Raw genomic sequence first — 17,909 nt, 5'->3', positions numbered from 1 at the left:
AATGGTTCTAAATATATGTGATAAAAAAAAAATGATTGACCATTTGGATTCAAGTATGATAAAAATATACATATAATGATTGCACGTCTATTCTATTTTCAATAGTAAGATCATACAATATCAAAATATTGTTGCCTTAGCTGGAACAAACAAAGAAATTAATTTTTTAATTAATATTTTTAATTTTTCAAAATAAATTTTTAATTTTTTAATCTTATTTTTCCAAGATTTATCACTCAAATTGATTTATATAAAATTTGTTAATAATTAATAACTAATAATGGGAGTAACATTCTATTATTGGGTTGTAACTTTCTCGGTTGTTATTCTGTGTTTAAAAAAAATACTAATTTAAACAGTAAATACTAACAATCAACAATGAATACTAAAAAAATAAAAAAATATTTAATTAAAACAAAAATTACTAAAGCGTAATGAACTACAGTAAATATCAGTCAAGAAAAATTGATTAAAATGAAATATTAATAAGTTTTTTTCACGCCTATATTATTATTATTATTACTTTCTTTAAATACCCCTCATATTTATCGAAAATTTCGACTTTTACTTGACATCACAGTGATATATATAAATCAAGTCACGAGGGGTTAAATGTAAATATCTCTAAAAAAGTCAAGAGAAGCACCGACCACGGACTTCGTCCTTTGGCTGGGGATCCGGTTAGCCAAAAACCTGGCCGCGGAGATCTTGAAACGGCTGTTCCCGGCGCCGACGAGGCGGGCGCTACTCGGCCGCCGGCACCACCACCAGCTCATCCCGGCCATGGATTTCGGCCAGGCTGCCCCTAACCCCTTCCGCCTCTGCTCCGGCCTTCGCGTCCTTGGCTACCTCATGATCCTCATGGTCGCCGCGATCATCGCCGTCACCTACTACGCCGTCGTCATCGTCGTCTGGAGTCCTCGCCTCCTCCACGGCGGTCTCTCCTCCGCCGCCCTCGCACTGGCCGTCCTCGTCCCCTTCCATCTCCTGGTACTGGAAATCTAATCCCTTTTGCCTTCAATTCCCTGCTTCTCTGTACTAAAATTTGTTTTAATGAATGCTTTGAGACCGTGGACTTCTTTTTCCGCGTTTGTTAGGGTTTATTAGAAGATTTTAGACTTCAAGGTACTTCGTACTAGCTCTTTGGTTCGATTTCATATACCATTCTTAATATTGTGTAGTGATTTGCTTTTAAGATCGCATTGAATGATTTTAGGGAGAACCTTTGTTGATTGTATACGCGTTTTTCTTCTATCATGCGTCAGTGTGATTGCTTTATCAATTGTGAAACTTTCTAAATAATATGGACGGAGAATTTAAGATTGATTGCATATTTAGCTGTTAGCATAGAATTCCATTGATTAAATTTTATGCCTTTTTGTGTATATAATGTTTATTTGATTTGCGTTTGCCATGGGAGCTCTTCAATGATGAGTCTTGTCTTGCAGCTTGTATTGTTAATATGGAGCTATTTTATGGTAGTTTTCCGGGATCCAGGCACTGTTCCTGTCAACTGGAGGCCTACATTTGATGTGGAGAGTTTGGAAATCACTAGTTCTGATTCTGTTGCTCATGAAAGCAGGCTTTCTTCAGAGTCCTCATCTGGATTAGAAAGAAGATTAAATATTGGCTATTGCAACTTTTGTCAAAATAACAAACCCCCTCGCTGTCATCATTGCTCAGTTTGTAAGTTAGTCATTACTCCAAAAGCAATCGTGTATTTAGGAAAAATCATGAATTTTATTTAGTAACTTTTCTTCAACATTCTGCTCCATAAGAAAATCTAAAAAGACTTATGTGCTAAAGAGAATCTGTTTATTTAGATCATACTGCAATCTAGGCCACTAACCAATATTATCTCAAGTACTATCAGCATTTTAGCTACTGTTAAAACATGATAAACATCAACTAGAAATTTGAATTATCACATTCTCATTTCCAATAGCGGAATGGTAGCAGTGAGAACTTCTGGTACTCATCATATATGTGTGACACTAGACTCAAATTCGGACAAAGCATTTCAGAGAAAGATACACATATTCATAGATTGTAGTTGTGAAAACATGAGCCACTTCTCTTTTCATAAGGCAATGTGTCATTGTTTTTATTAGTTTTACTATCGGAGAAGGGAAGCTTCTAACATGTTGGTGATATCATTATTTTCTATGTGATCAATCTCGCAGGTGATATATAAAACTACCTGATGTGTAAAGAACATACATAATATATTGGCAGCATTGTAAATAACAGCATCATTTATTTTCTGATGGAAAGAGACAATCTTATATTTTATTAATTGCTAGAGGGCCAATTTTTATATGGTATAATTCAATTCTAAGTTCTTCAAGATGACTCCAGACATTGATTTATTTTTAAATGCCGATTTTTTATGTATCATGCTTTGGTTCTTGTAGGTCAAAGATGTGTTCTTAAGATGGATCATCACTGTGTCTGGGTTGTCAATTGTGTTGGTGCACGCAACTACAAATTTTTTCTTCTTTTTCTGGTTTGTGATTTGATGATTTTATTGGATTTTGTTATTCATAATGTTCTCAATAAGTACAAGTACTTTTGGCCCGTGCATATTATTCTTATTCTCTCTGTATTATAAGATTGTTATTTCTTTATTATGTAGAAATGTTACTTGCAGTTTGTGCTTTCATAAGAAAGTTATTCAGCATTTTATTTAATTGAGGCAATGAGCTGCTAAATAAAGAATTTAATATTATCAAGATATAACTGGATTGAGAGGAGACAGTAACTAGCTTGGTTATCAATGGATTGACATTATTTGAATATGAGGAGACACTGCCATCATTTGAACTCATTCCTGGACCCATCTATGGCCATATTATTATTAGATCTCCCTGAGATAATTGCAATATTGTGTAAAATTTTCTTTGGTGAGGACCTAAAGGTTTCCTTGGAACGAAGCCAGAAGGTTGCTTTTTTGCTGGTGTATTGTGTGTACCACTTGAAGAAGGCTTAGCTACTGATTTCCTTTAGCAATCACATATAAAGCATGAGATCAGCTGTTTTTCTCCTTTGAGATTATATCACATTTCCTCATGTTGGTGTTTGCCATGCAAAGGTCAAAGCAGTGCTATGGAGGATAGTTTTGCTGTGTAGTTTAGTTATTCACTGTCAATAGCCCTGCTGTTGTGATTCAACGAACTTAGAATAGACCACTTTAGTTTGTTTTTAATGGAAACAAGCTTCTCCTAATGTGGTGGTGTTGTTGTTGTTGTTTTTTTTTTTTTTTTATGTTTTATTTTGTTTTGTGGGTGTTCCAGTTCATCATCTTAGATATTCCAAATGCTTCTCTCTATGTATAAACAAGCAACCCCTATAGCAATTACTACTATTGTGTTAATATTCTGCATGGTTGATCTTTAAGTTACCTTTTATGTAAATATACTATCTTCTTTGTTTTATAGTATAAAGTTGACACTCGACTATCTCTGAGTTATCTATGGCTACTTTACTTTCGGGGTTTTTTTTCTGCTGTATTCTGATGTTAATTGCTCTCTACTTTGCTGCCCAGCTGTATACTTTCCTCGAGACGATTTTGGATACTCTTGCATTGCTTCCGCATTTTATCACCTTCTTTGGAGATGCTAAGAATCATAGTAGCTCAGCTCAGAACCTTGCTGTTACATTTATTGCTTTCGGTGATGTTTCATTAACTTGATATCATTTATGGTTTTACAAAAGGACTATGCAGTGTAACAATTCTTATAAACTTTCCTTGACACAGTTCTTAACTTAGCCTTTTCGCTGAGCCTTCTTTGTTTTGTGGTCATGCATTCATCTCTTGTTCTAAGCAATACCACCACCATAGAGGTAATATATATGAATTATCTTCATAGTCTTCTTTTATATCTTTTATTATGTAAGGCTTATGTTATTTTATGCTGCGACTAGGTTTCCTCCATTATGAGCTTTCATCTAAACAATATATAGAATATACTACTTATGCATATATATGATGTCCACTTTAGGTTTATGAGAAGAAAAAGGCAGTTACATGGAAGTATGATATAGGAAGGAGGAAAAATTTTGAACAGGTTAGATCTCATACGTGTTTTTTTGTTTCCAATAGATTCCTTTTTTCTTATTTTCGTCATCTGAAGTTTACTACATATCAAGGTTTTTGGCACCAAAAAGATATTTTGGTTCCTCCCATTGTTCTCTGAGAAGGATTTAGAAAATATTCCTGCACTTGGAGGACTGGAATTTCCTATGCGCTCTGATGTTGAGGCTTAAGGTCAACCGGACATGGTGACACCAATCTGCAATATCAAGTCTGGTCATCAAGCAGCTGTATCATATCACAACACTATGATGTAGGTATTTAAACAAATGGCACCACAGTATGATGTAATCATACACTCCTGAATTATCCTTGAAGAAAAAACAAAAAGAAAAAAGAAAGATATATAGTTATGAGTTGATTGTTTTGCAAACTGATGACATTAAGTGCATGTATCAATTAGGAGCTTTCTTACCATTAAATTTTTTTATTAATTTTTGTGCAAGTTGATAGTTTGTACACACTTTTGTCTATCTCACATACACACTGGCCATTTGTAATGCAGTTAATTCATTGCTTTCCTTTATTGCATTTTCGGGGAAAATTTTCCCGGATTCTCTTCCATTGAAACTACTGGCAATTGGTCAGCAGACGATATCACTAATCCTGAAGCATTTTTGTAGGTCTCTAAAATAGATATAACAAATTGAAACTGTTGACAAGTCAATTATGAGGTATGTTGTGCCCTTCATCTAACAGGTTCAATCATCAATCCTGCAAAGCTTAATTTTGAAGAATTTATGGAAGGTAAGAATACCCAGCTGTTTATGGTTAGACATTGTTCATGATTGTCCACTTGTTTGTTTTTTTCTGTTACAAGCGGACGATAGCAGCTTTGTTTTTGTTGTGTTGTTGGTTCATTTGTCTGTCTGTCTGTCTGTCTGCTTGCCAGAGGTTCTTGTATCAGATCAGAGAATCGGAATATTGTTTATGAAACATAAAAGTGTTATGTTTGAGGTTGGTATCTTAATAGATTCCTCATCATGCAATTCTGGAGCTTCTTCTGATTGGCATCTTTATGCAATAGATTCTATCTATCTAGACCTGAAATATTTATGTCACTCAAGTCTTATATCATTGACAATTTAATCCTGGAGTGTGTGTGTGTGTGTTTTTTTTTTTTTGTATGTAAATATATTATCTTTCAGAGTGCAGCATGACATCAAACGACTGATGCTATAAAGATTAATTATAATAAGAGGATGTGACCAAACACGGAAGCACTTGGGCATTGCCAGCCACCATCACCAACGCTGCCTTGTTTACAAACAACCTACTCTTTTGGCTGTTCCTTTTGTTGGACCAACGTTACGGACCGGTGATGTTGATTTGGATTGATGTTTCATTGGATCAACGTTATGGACGGACCGGTGATGTTGATTGGGATTACACAGTCCAAATGGCACCCATAAATTACATGCATTTTATTGTCAACTGTCCTAAGCTTCTATTGTCTAACTTTATGCATATTGACTCTTTGACATAACAAGCACACCAACTGATGGAGTTTGGACCGAAGAGGTTGGCATTCATCTTTGCTTCGCTATGTGCGCTGCTAAGTGTTCTCGGAGCTGGGTTGTTGCTCCGGTGGGCGGTGGCATTTCATCGGCATAATGAGCAGCTGTGGATGGTACCAGTTGGCCTGGTGATGCTCTGCACGCCCATCGTCGTCTCCTTCTCCGTCTTTGCTTCAAAGAATTAACTGATATAGTTCACAGGTATGCCCAACTGTGTATGGATTTAATTATTTAGAGAGGAAATATGCTTAATTATAAAGTATCACATTGTTTTTTCTGATACGTGTTTCCCTCTTGTTTGACTTAGTTGAGAATGAAACTCTCCCAGATAGTCCCTTCACCAAATAAGCAACAACTATAACTGTCATTTTTAGCCTACTCTATTTGTGCCTGGCAACAAAGGCTTTGGATTCATAATTAAACAATTACTATATTGGGATTTACACCAGAGTATACAACTCTATACTTCACTAGTTGAACACTTGAACCTGAACTCAATCTCAAATAACTAAAAGAGTAATGCAGTTGCTACTCCATGAGCATCCTTCAAGACTCTGTGTGTTAATCTTCAACAAGATATCAATGGAGCAAGACAAGGCTCCGGTGGCTAAAGACTCTGAGAAGAAGACGGCGGTGTTTGCGATGATGTGCTTGCTAACGATAAGCATCGCCGGCGGTGGTCTTCTTGGGTGGTGGGCTGTAGCGTTTCATCCCTACAATAAGCAGCTGTGGATGGTCCCCTTCAGCCTCATCATTCTCGGAACTCCGGTTATTGTTTGGCTTGTGCTTTTCGCTTCGGACTCTCGCCGGAGTTTAGAGCTCCTGCAGGTGAGCTCTCCACCGGCGGCAGTTCCAGACGTTGATGTAGAGAGATGATGATGAATTTCTACTGTATCCATTGATGCATGTACGTAGATTTACCTTTGTTATTATACATATAAGCAACACATATTACAGAGTTTGTTTGGGCAAATAATGTGGGTTTGGAGAGTTCTTTCTTAATTTAGTTATTATCATCATGTATAAAATTAATTTGGCAAAGAAAATAATAACAATAAATAAATAAAAAAAAAGTCCAAGAGATTCTTGGTCTTATAAATTAACTAGATAAATTAGTTCTAAAATATAAAACCCTAGACCTTATTCTTCAGCCATTCTTAATTATTCCACACACACCAAACATCAACCAAAAATAAAAAACCCTAATAAAAGGTTGACATAAATTCAGACCTTTTCAAGCCTTGCAAGCAGTGAACTCTTGAGACTCTCTTGCTCTCCTTGCAACCCTAAAGGAACCCTAGCAACCACGTCCATCACCATGAGCTCCTCCATGCTCACCATGCTTGCATGGTGCACCGGCATCTCCATCTCCTTCAAAGTCTCCATAAGCTTCGCTGCAGGATGATTTACGTTCTCCGACTTCACCCTGATCATAGCCTCGCCGGAACCGGCAACCCTAAGCTCCATCTCCATCGTTCCATTCACCATTGATGAATCAGAGATGATGGTGCTTGTGATTGCACCACCACTGGCCTTATCAACGACGACGATCTCTTTCTTGGTTTTCTTGACCTCCATCTCCAGCTCCTCCACTCTAACCTTGAGATCTTTGATGTACGACACGGCGTCGGCCAGCAACGAAGCCTTGTCCATGCGTGACACGTTCGGCACCACTGACCGGAGAGCATAGAACCGGTGGTTCAGCTTCTCACGACGTTGTCTTTCAGCTTCAACGTGATTGACTGGAGTTTCACGCCCTGTGCCTGGTTTTCTCCCTCTCTTCTTCGTCGGTCGTCGTCCGGTCATCAACCCCCCGTCGGAATCCGAATGGTCGGAGTCTACAGAGGAGGAAAGCCCTGCCACCTCCTTCTTCAATGAAGGGCTTGTGGAGATCGCCGGCAGGCCGACGAAGGTATCATTGGGTGAAACCAGTACTGTAGCTTTGGCTTGCTGTACGAGAGCCCAGTCCTCAGGGATTAAGTCCGATGAGCCGAGCTCTAACACGCCGGCCGCGGTGGGGATACAAACTAAACGTCTCAATGCCATGCAGCTGGGCTTCTCTAGCGCGGTCACAGCCGCAAGCTTGCATTGCATGGCCACCAACGAGCCAGATGGGAGACAGAGAAGTAAAAGCTCTGGTTAGAATGTTGGCATCGCCGGCGGCGAAAGAGCGTGTTAGTGATACGACGTAGAACCATTCAACGTCGGAGACACAGTCAGTAGGATCAGTAATAGTGATATCAGTCTTGGGATCATCGTTGAGCATTGCATGGATGGTGCGTTTCCGGTCTAAAAGTGTAGCACCATCGTCATGGCCGCCGCGGAAGTGGCCGTCGCCCCAAGAAAGAGAGTGGTGGTCGGAGGAAACACGCCAGAGAATGGCGTAAGACCACCATTCAGGACGGGAGATGAGGAGACAATGGAGACGGTGTTGAAGAGGAGATGGAGCTGAAGGGAAGGTGAGGAATGGGAGTTGTTGAGCAGTTGGTGGAGAGCATGAAGATGTTGGAGAGATGAGTTCTTCCATTGATGCTGATGATGATGAGCTAGGATGATGATGATGGTGATATATGAAGGAGAGAAAGGAATATAAGGAGAGAAGAGAAGAAGAGGACAAGGGAGATGGGTTGGATTAATAATGGAGGCATATATGAGGGATTATGATGTTTGTTTGATAGAGAAGGACTGAGGGAGAGAGGGAGAATGAGGGGAAGAAGAAGACAAGGGAGGGATACTTCGCGAGGGTTTCGGCAGAGTTGAGAGGACAAGCAGGTGTGTGAGTCTCGACTGCCGTGGCACCCGGGGACCCTTTGCCTTTGCCTTTGCCTTTGCCTGCATGCATCCCCTGTACTACAATACTACTGCCTTTACATTTCATATATGTAGATGTATGTATATATATAGTGAAGTAACCGAGAAGGAGCTTACTGCATGTGGTGGTGATTTCATTTTTATTCTATCTTGTATATACGCATTTGTGTTTATGGTTTGAAGTTTTAATTTTTTTTTTTTTACATGTAGAGTTAAAAGAATTCCCGAGAAGTCAATGACATACATAGTTATAGAGTTAATATATCAACAAGTTTATATCATAAACCACTCGAGATAATTAATATCAAGTATTTTATAAATATGTCTTCTAGATAAAAGTAACTCTGAATGTGACTTCTCAAATTAATAATAATAATATATTACTGTACAAATAATAATCACTTTTAGTAACACAAAAATTTCTATACTAATTAATGAATGCTTCTAAAAACCACAACTTTTTAATTTTAAGTTGTCCCTTTGCTTTTATGAAAGTATTATAAATGTGCATATATCCTCAAATGTGTAAGAGCTAAAAATGGTCACTTCCAACATGATATAGAGCATTGATACTTCTATTAGTAAATGGATGGTCTTATATATATGTCTGTTTAATGTCTGGAACTTTACTGACTGTATACTGGGACATCAGATAAAGTATGTCTTGTTTGATTGAACAGAAGGGCCTTGTCAAGAATCTGAATTAGTTATTGAAATAGTGTTCAATAAGTACAGTCAACACTGGTTAAATAGTTAATCTTCTGCCATTTTCTATCATTGAATCTTATCTCTTTCATTGATGATATGAGATTAAATAATTTGACGCTTCATCAAAGTGCATAATTCTGGCCTGAAATTTTGAAGGACGTACTTCTCGAAATATGGGCATCATTATTTTCCAGAAATAACATTAACTAATTTCAAAAGATTAATAGACTGTGCACATAATGATAAAGATTTCCATCCATGCAATACATTGGAGAAGGCATAAAACAATACACCTTCTGAAGCAGAATAGAACAACAACAACAACACATGGAGATGGTGAATCAACAACACTCAAGAGCTACATCTTTAAATTTCAATTGACAACATATACAAACAAAGAACGGATAAAAAGTTTGGTACTACATGGCATCTTATACACTGATATACACGCTAATCTTCTATGCTGAAATTTACAATTCAAGCTCCTGTTTCTTCAATACATCATTATCATTCTGAACATTTACAACGGCGAGTGAGTAAACACGTATGTAAAACCACAAACTAGAAGAGAAAGGAACTCGGTTTCCAGTAAAGAGTTTACGATGCCCAAGATTGTCTGCCTTCTGCGCCAGAGTTTACAACGCTAATTTCACCTGATTTCTTGACAGACTTGCTGAACTGAAACATGGGGTGCCTACAAAGCTTCCTCACACTTCTTTTAAAACTTAGTCTGTCTAATAAGCTTTCCACATCCCTGTTACGACATTTCGCCTTCAGGCCATCCTCTAGATTGACCATGTATCGATTTGTGGGTGAAAATTTCCCAGAAGCAAGTTCATATATCTCTTCAGTCTCATTTTTCAGTCCCATGTTCGGGAACTTATCTGCAGCATTGCTGTCAAAGGCATGTTCAGTGCTAAATAAGAACTTTCCTAAGGCAGCACTATCATAATAATTGAAGTCAGCAGGATTCATGTGGGAATCTTTGCAAGTTCTTTCACTAAATTCAGAGGAATGGATTTCATCCTTGTTACTAGGAGATTGAAAGCAAGAATCAAAACCTCTGGCCTCTGCAGATGTGTCTTCTCTTTCTCTTAGTGTCTTTGTAACCAATGTTCTAAGAAAGTTCATCACCTGGACTGCATGAATCAATGCAGTCAGTGGATCAGCCATCTGCAAGAACAATGCATGACTTCCGTTATAAGCAATTTCAGACATGTAGAATCTACAAAGTAAAAGTGAGAATTAAAATCTCGAATTACCTGAGTCATGTTGGGGGCAAATACCATGGCTATATTTCGAGCATTCATTTTGTTGTGACCTTCATGCTCCACGACATCTGCCATCAGATTAATGGCCCAGTCAAGCAATGCAGCTTCTGTTGGAGGCAGCATCTTTACAAGTTGAAAGCATTCCGCGTCAGTATTACAGTGCATCATCTGATCGGGCGTGATAGAGTCAAGCACCCCTGTTGGAAGTTCTCTAAACCATGCCTGAGGTAGAAAGGGAGAAACTTCAGTCATGGCAGACTTCCTTAAGTCCAGAAACACAAAAATACTAAAAGGTTGTGAGGTCAAAAGATGCGACAGCTGTAATAATATCTATCTGTTTGCATGCCTGCAGCTTCTTGTTGAGTTAGACCAACAAAAATGAACTTATTTAATTTGAGTTTATGGCTTTATGTTATAACTACCTTCTTAAGGCATAGCTTGTATAGTATGGTTAAAGGTATAAGTCCAAATACACATGTTTTACCTGAAAAAATTGAGTTTCATGATAAAGAAATTAGGAATAGGAAATTGATCGAATCTCCTCAATATATCATCTAAACCATGATACCCCAAAAACTGATAAATACCTTTATCAGACCAGCCAGGCAATGCACATCAATTCTATCTGGCACAACCCCTGAACTGAGCAGTTCTCTTACGTACACTTCCTGGCTATTCTCGGCATTAATTCTAAAAATGCCTTCAGCCTTCAACAAGAAAAGGGTTACAATCAATTCCCATTGAGTACTGAAATATTTCACTACAATAATTAAAACTCACAATGAATATATACCTGAAGGCCTCCTTGTGAGTATAATTGCCTCTGCATCAAGAGCAAAATGGTTGGCACACTATTCCCCTTATCATCATAGGAGCATTGCATAGACCTTGGAGAAACCCCAAATATGCTTACACTGTCAACACAAATAGTCAGGCTACAGTAAATAATATGTATTGACATATCTATATAATAACACACCAGTGATGAGCTTTTATACCTACATGGAGGGCATATAATTTGACATTATTCTGAAAGAAATTTACAATGTGAAATAATAGATCTGTCACTCAAGGTAAATGCTACAGAAATTGAGTTCTCAGCACGTTGCCTATTGATTTCTCCATGGTGGCCCAAAGATTTTAAATCTATTTTACACTCTTCTCTATGGTTCCAAGCCACCTTACATGGTTAAGATGCTTCACACAAATGCCATGAGGTATTTACATAACATAAGAAGGGAAATCCTGTTGTTCGCGAATTTCAGTATGAACATCATTTGTTCATTTTTATTATATTTTTATATTGAGCCTCAAAATCCCACTTATCATCAATCCTTTAATGCAACAACATACCAACCACATTTGTTAAATGCAATTGCATTTCTTCTGACCTAAGGTACCTTTCACATAAACCAACCCAATCATCTAATGAAAGAAAAGGCTGTAAAAATTGCATTGAAAATGAAAGTGAAAATAAAGAAGAAACTGACATCCCTAAATAAGAAAACCAGGAATTTGCTAGATCATATAATTACAAGTGATCTCATCACTATCAGATTGTGAAGCTAACATATCCATAGGTTCTTTCTTCCAATACTCCCAATAATTGGCATAATCTTTCATGCCCTTTAATTGCATACATCTAGCAGTAAAAGTACTCCAAGCAACACCGTAAGGACATTAGAGAATTATTATTCTAATTATTGGATAACAAAATGGAAGCTAATACACTCAACATTGAAAATAATATTTACAAATAAATTAAACCCATAAGGCAAAGTATTGAATAGATTTTCCACAAGTTGGCAACAGATTATTTAAAACAAAGTCAATTCATATAGAGACATAATTTAATGGTGGAGATTGACATAAGCATGTGTTTTAGACAGAATGGCATAGGTTTAGATATGTGGGACATGGGGGTGTGCTAATTAATGGATATAGTGATAAATATCTGACAAGTACTTGAATGTCTTCCATGAGTTTAAATTAGTACAGAACCAAATCCAAGCCAATTGACATCCATAGAAATCAATTAGTGTTTGAAACATTATCATAAATAAAGCAAGCATTAATTGGGGATGTATTGGATGGGACGAAAACACAGATACAGTTATTTCCATTAAATCATAGTTTGACACTTGATATAATAGTTCCTGACTGACTTTAATATAGGGGAAACATGTCAATTTATTAAAGCTTTTAAAACAGGACATGGGCAGCTGGGGATCACAGAATCTTATCTCTAATAAGTATAGGTCATAAATGAACAATTGGGTCTCAGCACGCAAATGAAACAGTACACAAAAAACAACACCAACAACATTAATAACCACCACCTTTCAGCTCCTTAAATTCCAGATTGATGCACAGTTATTAGTACTAAAACTCTGGTCTACAAGGTGAGGTTAATTATTCGTGTGGTTCTTAAAATCTGAAATTTTACAAACAGTTAGAAGATTAATTACTAATTAGAAACTTAGACCATAAATTAAGAAGTAAAAGATGGGAACAGTGGAATTTTATAAAGCTCAGACAAGGAATTGACAAGTGTTCCTTGAAATCATTCCCAAAATCAAAACTTTGCGTCCAAACCACGAATTCAGCAATAAATATCACACGATTCAAGTAGATCCCTTTTCATGCAAATAAATAAAAAATCCACACAGAACCCCAAAAGAAGAAGAAAAACCAAAACAAAAACAAAAACAAAAATTCAAGTTCCTCAAAAATCAGGAATCTCGGGAAGCCAAACCTGGCACTGGGAGCGCTGTGAGGCACATCAAGCTCCAGTTCAACAGGAAGCCCAAGAAACCCATCGAATCGATCGAACGTAACATGCGCGACATGGCGGACATCCGTAGGCCATCCGATCTCCAACGCGGCGCCATCCTCGCCAGCGCCGGCGCCGCACACAATCGACTTCCTCAGCCCATCCACCAAGGCGGTAAGAACGGAGAATTGGTTACCCCCATCATCCCCACTCTCATCGTTCTCTCTCACATCCTGTGAGTGGGAGGGGAGGACAAGAGGCGAGGAGATGGTGAAGGGGCAACCAAACCGGCTCTCTCGCTCCTCTCCGTAGTCGTTCGTGGGGTAGCGCCCGAGCATTGCCATGGAACTAGGGTTAGGGTTAGGGTTAGGGTTTGGATTAGAAACAGAGAAGAGATTCATGACCTGGATGAGGACACACCATGACCACTTCTCTCTCTCTCTCTCTCTCTCTCTCGCGCTTCCCTCCACTCCGATATTTATAGTCGAAGTAATTTAGAATATATATATATATTTAAATGTTCTTTTTTTACTTTTTAATTTGATGTTTCACCATAAGCAGTGAATGAGTAGTGCAAGATGATTGAATCCTCTTGGAACACAGTACTTTATAATACTCTCTAATATTAAAAAATATTTATTATTATTTTAAAAAATTACCGTTAATTTTTTTTTTATTTTTTTTAAAAATTAAATATGAGAAAGAAATGTGAAAATAAAAATTGTGGATAATTTTGGAAAGATGATTAATTTTTTATAAAATTTTGTGAAATTTTACTATTGATATATGAGATTCAGTTAACTATGACATATAAAAAAACAAAAGTAATATTGTGTAAATATACTATAACTATATTATAGAAATATTGTATTTATATTATTCATCTACTATTCAGTAAGTCTCATGTTGGAAGAGCCATATTTTTCACCGCTCTAGAGTTACAAAGCAGGGAGATTTACCATTGTAAGTATATGATAGATCTTAATTACCCTTGTGTTAGTCCACTCTACACGATAAATCCCTATAATTCTTAGTTGGACTCTTTTTTTAATTGCCCATGTTAATCCACTCTACATTATAAATTCCTATTGGTTTTACTGTTTAGATGGACTCTTCTTCAAAATTTAACTGCGAATAAGTAATTTCAGTTTGTCCAAGGGGCTATTAGCATATATATATATATATATATATATATATGTATATACATATTGGCCACGTGGATTGTGGTAGTTATAAATGCCATCGGAAGTAACTGCCAGTTTTGGGCTGTCGTTTTCCTTTTTATTATATTTTCTTGTTAATTAATGGAAGCACATATAAACTTTATTAATTTTGAGTAAATAACCCGAATGAGTTGTAATTTTAAGTATGAATTTATGGTTTCTTTACTTGTATTTTAATAAAATTTGTAATTGTTTTTCTTATTTTTTTAATTAATTATCTCATTGTGATTCTCAATGAAATGCAGAATGGTGGTAGTATATAAATATTTGATATCTTTACAGACTGATTGTTATAAAATAAGTTTAAATAATAAAACACATTTGAATCACATGCACTACAAAATTTTCATCATTATTTATATATGTCCTTATAAATTGTATCTAATTGTTAGTATTTGCTTGAATAACTATGGATTAAAAAAAATTAATTAAACTGATCAATTCTAACAAGAAAATCATATGCAATGCTAATAATATAATTTGTGATTTTTTTTTTCCAATATGAGTAGTTAAACCGCTAAAAAAAATATGGACATGTATAAATCTCACCAGAGCATAGTCAGCTCATACATGAGCGCTGGAATCATTTGACTACTATTTATATTTCCAGAAATATAATAGTTCTAATGGGGGGCCTGACTACCAATAAATCATTTAGTCATTGGTTACATTTTGTGAATTTAGCCGAAATCTTTTTTCTGTATTTTAATGTCATTTTACTTGATTATTTGATAATTTATCACGGGATGTAGTTAAGCTAAATATATATAGTAGACATGCAACGTGATAGTGGTTGGGATAAGATTGCTGGAGAAGATGGCAAAATATCACAAAAATCCTCAAATGCTTTTCTCTATTATTGATGTTGATGTTAATGTCCAACCTCCAAAACAAATGCTCTTTTTTTTTTGTTCTACAACTAAAGTTGTATAATCAAGTTAATGCTTGTTGCTTCTCTCTCAAACATTGCATGTTATGCTTCACTGTACCTGATTTTGATTGAACATTTATATTTCTTAGTCTTAGTTTGCAAAGGATTTGCCTTCCATTTTAAATAAGACCTGTAGGATAAACTAATAATATCATATCAGTTAATTTAAAATCAAGAGTTTAATATATAAACATAAGTTTTTATCTTATTAAATTAAGTTTTTGGGTTAAATCACATAGTATCTTTAATTTGTATATAATATAGTATCAAAGTTTGATTTATTTAGTTTATTTATAACATATCTAACTAAAATAAATTAGCACGTTTAAAAAAGCCATACGTATTATAAAATATGGAACCTAGATAATATGTTTGTATGCTTTTATCTCTGTGTGTTCTCAATAAATTCTATTTTCATAATCTTTCAAAATTGAACCACTTTCTTATTTTGAAGTTTTAGCTATGAGATTTCTGCTTGTTAATTAAATATTTAGAGTTACAAACCAACATATCCAAAGATACTAAAGATATGTGAGAATATATTATGTTGATGGTTGATAATATAATAATGTGATCATGTGAATCAAGTTATACATTTGTTTGTTGTGAATAATACATCAGAATATGGACATAGGACTTTGTTAATCTTGAAGAAACTCTTTGGTTGGGCTGATGGGAATGGTGAACCAACTCTCTACCAAATCAATACTTTTGTTCTACTCGCTAAGTCTTTAATTAGAATCAACTTTTTGTTTAAGGTTGAAGTTTTGTCTTGAGTTCTTGGACTGTTAGTAGTTAATGCATGGAATTTTATCAGAATCTTAAGTAGGTTTGTTTGGATAAGACCATAGTGTTCTTCTTCAATACTTTGGAGTATTAAAAAAATGAGACTTTAAATTAAATTTAGTTATTGAAAGTATTCCACTTTTGTTTTTTTTTATTTAGAGTTTGTTGCAATGGTTCATGGTGTAATAACGACATATATATGCCTAAATAATTACAAGCAATTCTTTTGCTCTTCTAGTTAGTGCTACTTTTTCCTTTTCAAGAACATATATTTCATTGATAATGTTTATATGGTTTGTGATATTTTAATTTTATAGAATGTAAAAAAAAGAAAAAAAGAAAAAAAAGTATCTGTTCTTCTCTTTAGAGTGTGTTTACTCACTTGGTCTTATCAAAATAGACTTAAATGTGGTTTGGGCTTCCATAGGCTTTTTAATCACATGGGCTTTATTCCATAGTTTAAGGAATCTAAGTTTCAATTAATATCAAATAGAAAAAAAAAAAAAAAAACTTTGCATGTATGTGGATATGTTTTCTAATGAACCATAGGTTTTTTTAATAAAAATTGGATAAACTACTGTTTCAATGAAACTAAAAGGCGATTATAAAGGAAACAAATAATTGAAAGAATGATACAAAGTTAATATAACAAGAGGTATGCCATATGATCCACCAGTGGTGAAGATGGGCTACAAAAAATTTTAATACGTTAAGAGGGGGTGTATGTTAGTAACTCTTAAAAGATAATTTGCCAGGGATGTATCATCCATTGTTGATGTACTATGCCGCCTAAAAAAAGACTGTATATGTATATGTCCATACATATAAGAAGATAATTCTGATAGTACATTTGAAATGCAAACCCAATCTTTAGAACTAAAACAAATAAGATTATTTGAGAAATATTAATTAAAACTTGTATCTATTTAGTTATATTTAACAAGGACTTAAGATTGTAAGATGGCACATCATTGATTAAATATTTAATCAACGGAGTAGCTCAAGGAATGTGTGACATTATCTGCTTTTGAACAAATATATCAAATAACAAATCTTAACTCAAAAATAAGTAACAGAAACTATTTAATTAAGATAAAATGCAAACCATTAGTATTGTGTAATCACTTGAGACCTTCTCCATAATTCCATTGGCAATTGGCATGAAAACCTTTTTTTCTCAAAGTGTTTTCCTAAAGGTATGCATACTGAGACAGTCCAACAAGACATGGATTGGTTTAGGTGTTTGTTCCCAAGAGACACAATAACATTGATAAGAATGTCTCATGTATCCAAAGTTCCATTGAATGCAAAGCATGGATTCAGTTCTTTGGCTAATACTCTCATGTTGGATCTTGTCTCAAATTAGACACCTAATCCAGCTAGATCCAACTTAACCTTCTTACTTTTTTACTATGTCTTTTTAATTTATTACATTATATATATATATATATATATTTGGGTACATTTATATAAGTTAAATAAAACTGCAAATGAAGTACACTGTCTTGAGAGAGACACAGTGTCCTTTTTAAAGACCCTTTAAAGCTGATAATTTTCTGTTCTTTTTAAAGTGAGTAAAAAACAATAGCAAAGCTAGCACATTGATGATTCTTTAATGCATTTATTAACTCAATATTTTATTCAACCTTACCATGATTTCACAATTTTTAATAATAAATGAAAAATGATCAATAATTGATTACTAAAATGATATCTTGTAAGACATGAAATCAAATATACTTGCCCACACTAATGGTCCAGGCAAAAATGTTTCAAAAGCGGCGAGAGTTTGATAC

The 17,909-nt window shown here is 35.3% G+C and overlaps 3 protein-coding genes across 5 annotated transcripts; 1 reads left to right on the top strand and 2 right to left on the bottom strand.

Annotated features, from left to right (window-relative positions):
- Positions 1-622: 622 nt before the first annotated feature.
- Positions 623-6,573, top strand: LOC120275867 (probable protein S-acyltransferase 12). Of its 3 annotated transcripts, none has more exons than XR_005541172.1 (8): positions 623-990; positions 1,449-1,686; positions 2,415-2,506; positions 3,545-3,671; positions 3,758-3,843; positions 4,002-4,067; positions 4,150-5,811; positions 6,136-6,573. XR_005541172.1 is itself a non-coding variant. In XM_039282589.1 (7 exons), the coding sequence occupies exons 1-7, from the start codon at positions 784-786 to the stop codon at positions 4,264-4,266; spliced, it is 933 nt and encodes a 310-aa protein (XP_039138523.1). In that variant the 5' UTR covers positions 623-783; the 3' UTR covers positions 4,267-6,573. The 3 variants fall into 3 exon arrangements, 1 of the variants encoding a protein (XP_039138523.1); XR_005541171.1 differs by having other exon boundaries at positions 5,918-6,573; XM_039282589.1 differs by having other exon boundaries at positions 4,150-6,573.
- An 84-nt stretch (positions 6,574-6,657) lies between these two features.
- On the bottom strand, positions 6,658-8,437 carry LOC120275404 (transcription factor MYC2-like). The gene has a single exon (XM_039281961.1). It carries the CDS (start codon positions 7,702-7,704, stop codon positions 6,835-6,837), a length of 870 nt encoding a protein of 289 aa, XP_039137895.1. The 5' UTR covers positions 7,705-8,437; the 3' UTR covers positions 6,658-6,834.
- Positions 8,438-9,466: 1,029 nt separating this feature from the next.
- LOC120275793 (rho GTPase-activating protein 5-like) lies at positions 9,467-13,644 on the bottom strand. Its single transcript, XM_039282498.1, has 5 exons — positions 13,156-13,644; positions 11,194-11,314; positions 10,988-11,107; positions 10,392-10,622; positions 9,467-10,302 (listed from the first exon to the last, which is right to left on the bottom strand). The coding sequence occupies exons 1-5, from the start codon at positions 13,572-13,574 to the stop codon at positions 9,727-9,729; spliced, it is 1,467 nt and encodes a 488-aa protein (XP_039138432.1). The 5' UTR covers positions 13,575-13,644; the 3' UTR covers positions 9,467-9,726.
- Between the last annotated feature and the right edge of the window lie 4,265 nt (positions 13,645-17,909).

Source organism: Dioscorea cayenensis, chromosome 14 (genome assembly GCF_009730915.1).
Source record: "Dioscorea cayenensis subsp. rotundata cultivar TDr96_F1 chromosome 14, TDr96_F1_v2_PseudoChromosome.rev07_lg8_w22 25.fasta, whole genome shotgun sequence".
In the NCBI taxonomy this organism is placed as follows: domain Eukaryota; kingdom Viridiplantae; phylum Streptophyta; class Magnoliopsida; order Dioscoreales; family Dioscoreaceae; genus Dioscorea; species Dioscorea cayenensis.
This window is presented reverse-complemented; position numbering and strand designations above follow the sequence as displayed.

Excerpts from the sequence above, each read along its gene's own strand:
- LOC120275867 (XM_039282589.1), top strand. The coding sequence starts at position 784 with ATGGATTTCGGCCAGGCTGCCCCTAACCCCTTCCGCCTCTGCTCCGGC. Across the intron at positions 2,507-3,544 it reads AATTTTTTCTTCTTTTTCTG|CTGTATACTTTCCTCGAGAC; the intron begins GTTTGTGATTTG and ends TTTGCTGCCCAG. Across the intron at positions 3,844-4,001 it reads GCAATACCACCACCATAGAG|GTTTATGAGAAGAAAAAGGC; the intron begins GTAATATATATG and ends TGTCCACTTTAG.
- LOC120275404 (XM_039281961.1), bottom strand. The coding sequence starts at position 7,704 with ATGCAATGCAAGCTTGCGGCTGTGACCGCGCTAGAGAAGCCCAGCTGC.
- LOC120275793 (XM_039282498.1), bottom strand. The coding sequence starts at position 13,574 with ATGAATCTCTTCTCTGTTTCTAATCCAAACCCTAACCCTAACCCTAAC. Across the intron at positions 11,315-13,155 it reads CACAGCGCTCCCAGTGCCAG|TGTAAGCATATTTGGGGTTT; the intron begins GTTTGGCTTCCC and ends TTGTGTTGACAG. Across the intron at positions 10,623-10,987 it reads GCCTGGCTGGTCTGATAAAG|GCATGGTTTAGAGAACTTCC; the intron begins GTATTTATCAGT and ends TTTCTACCTCAG.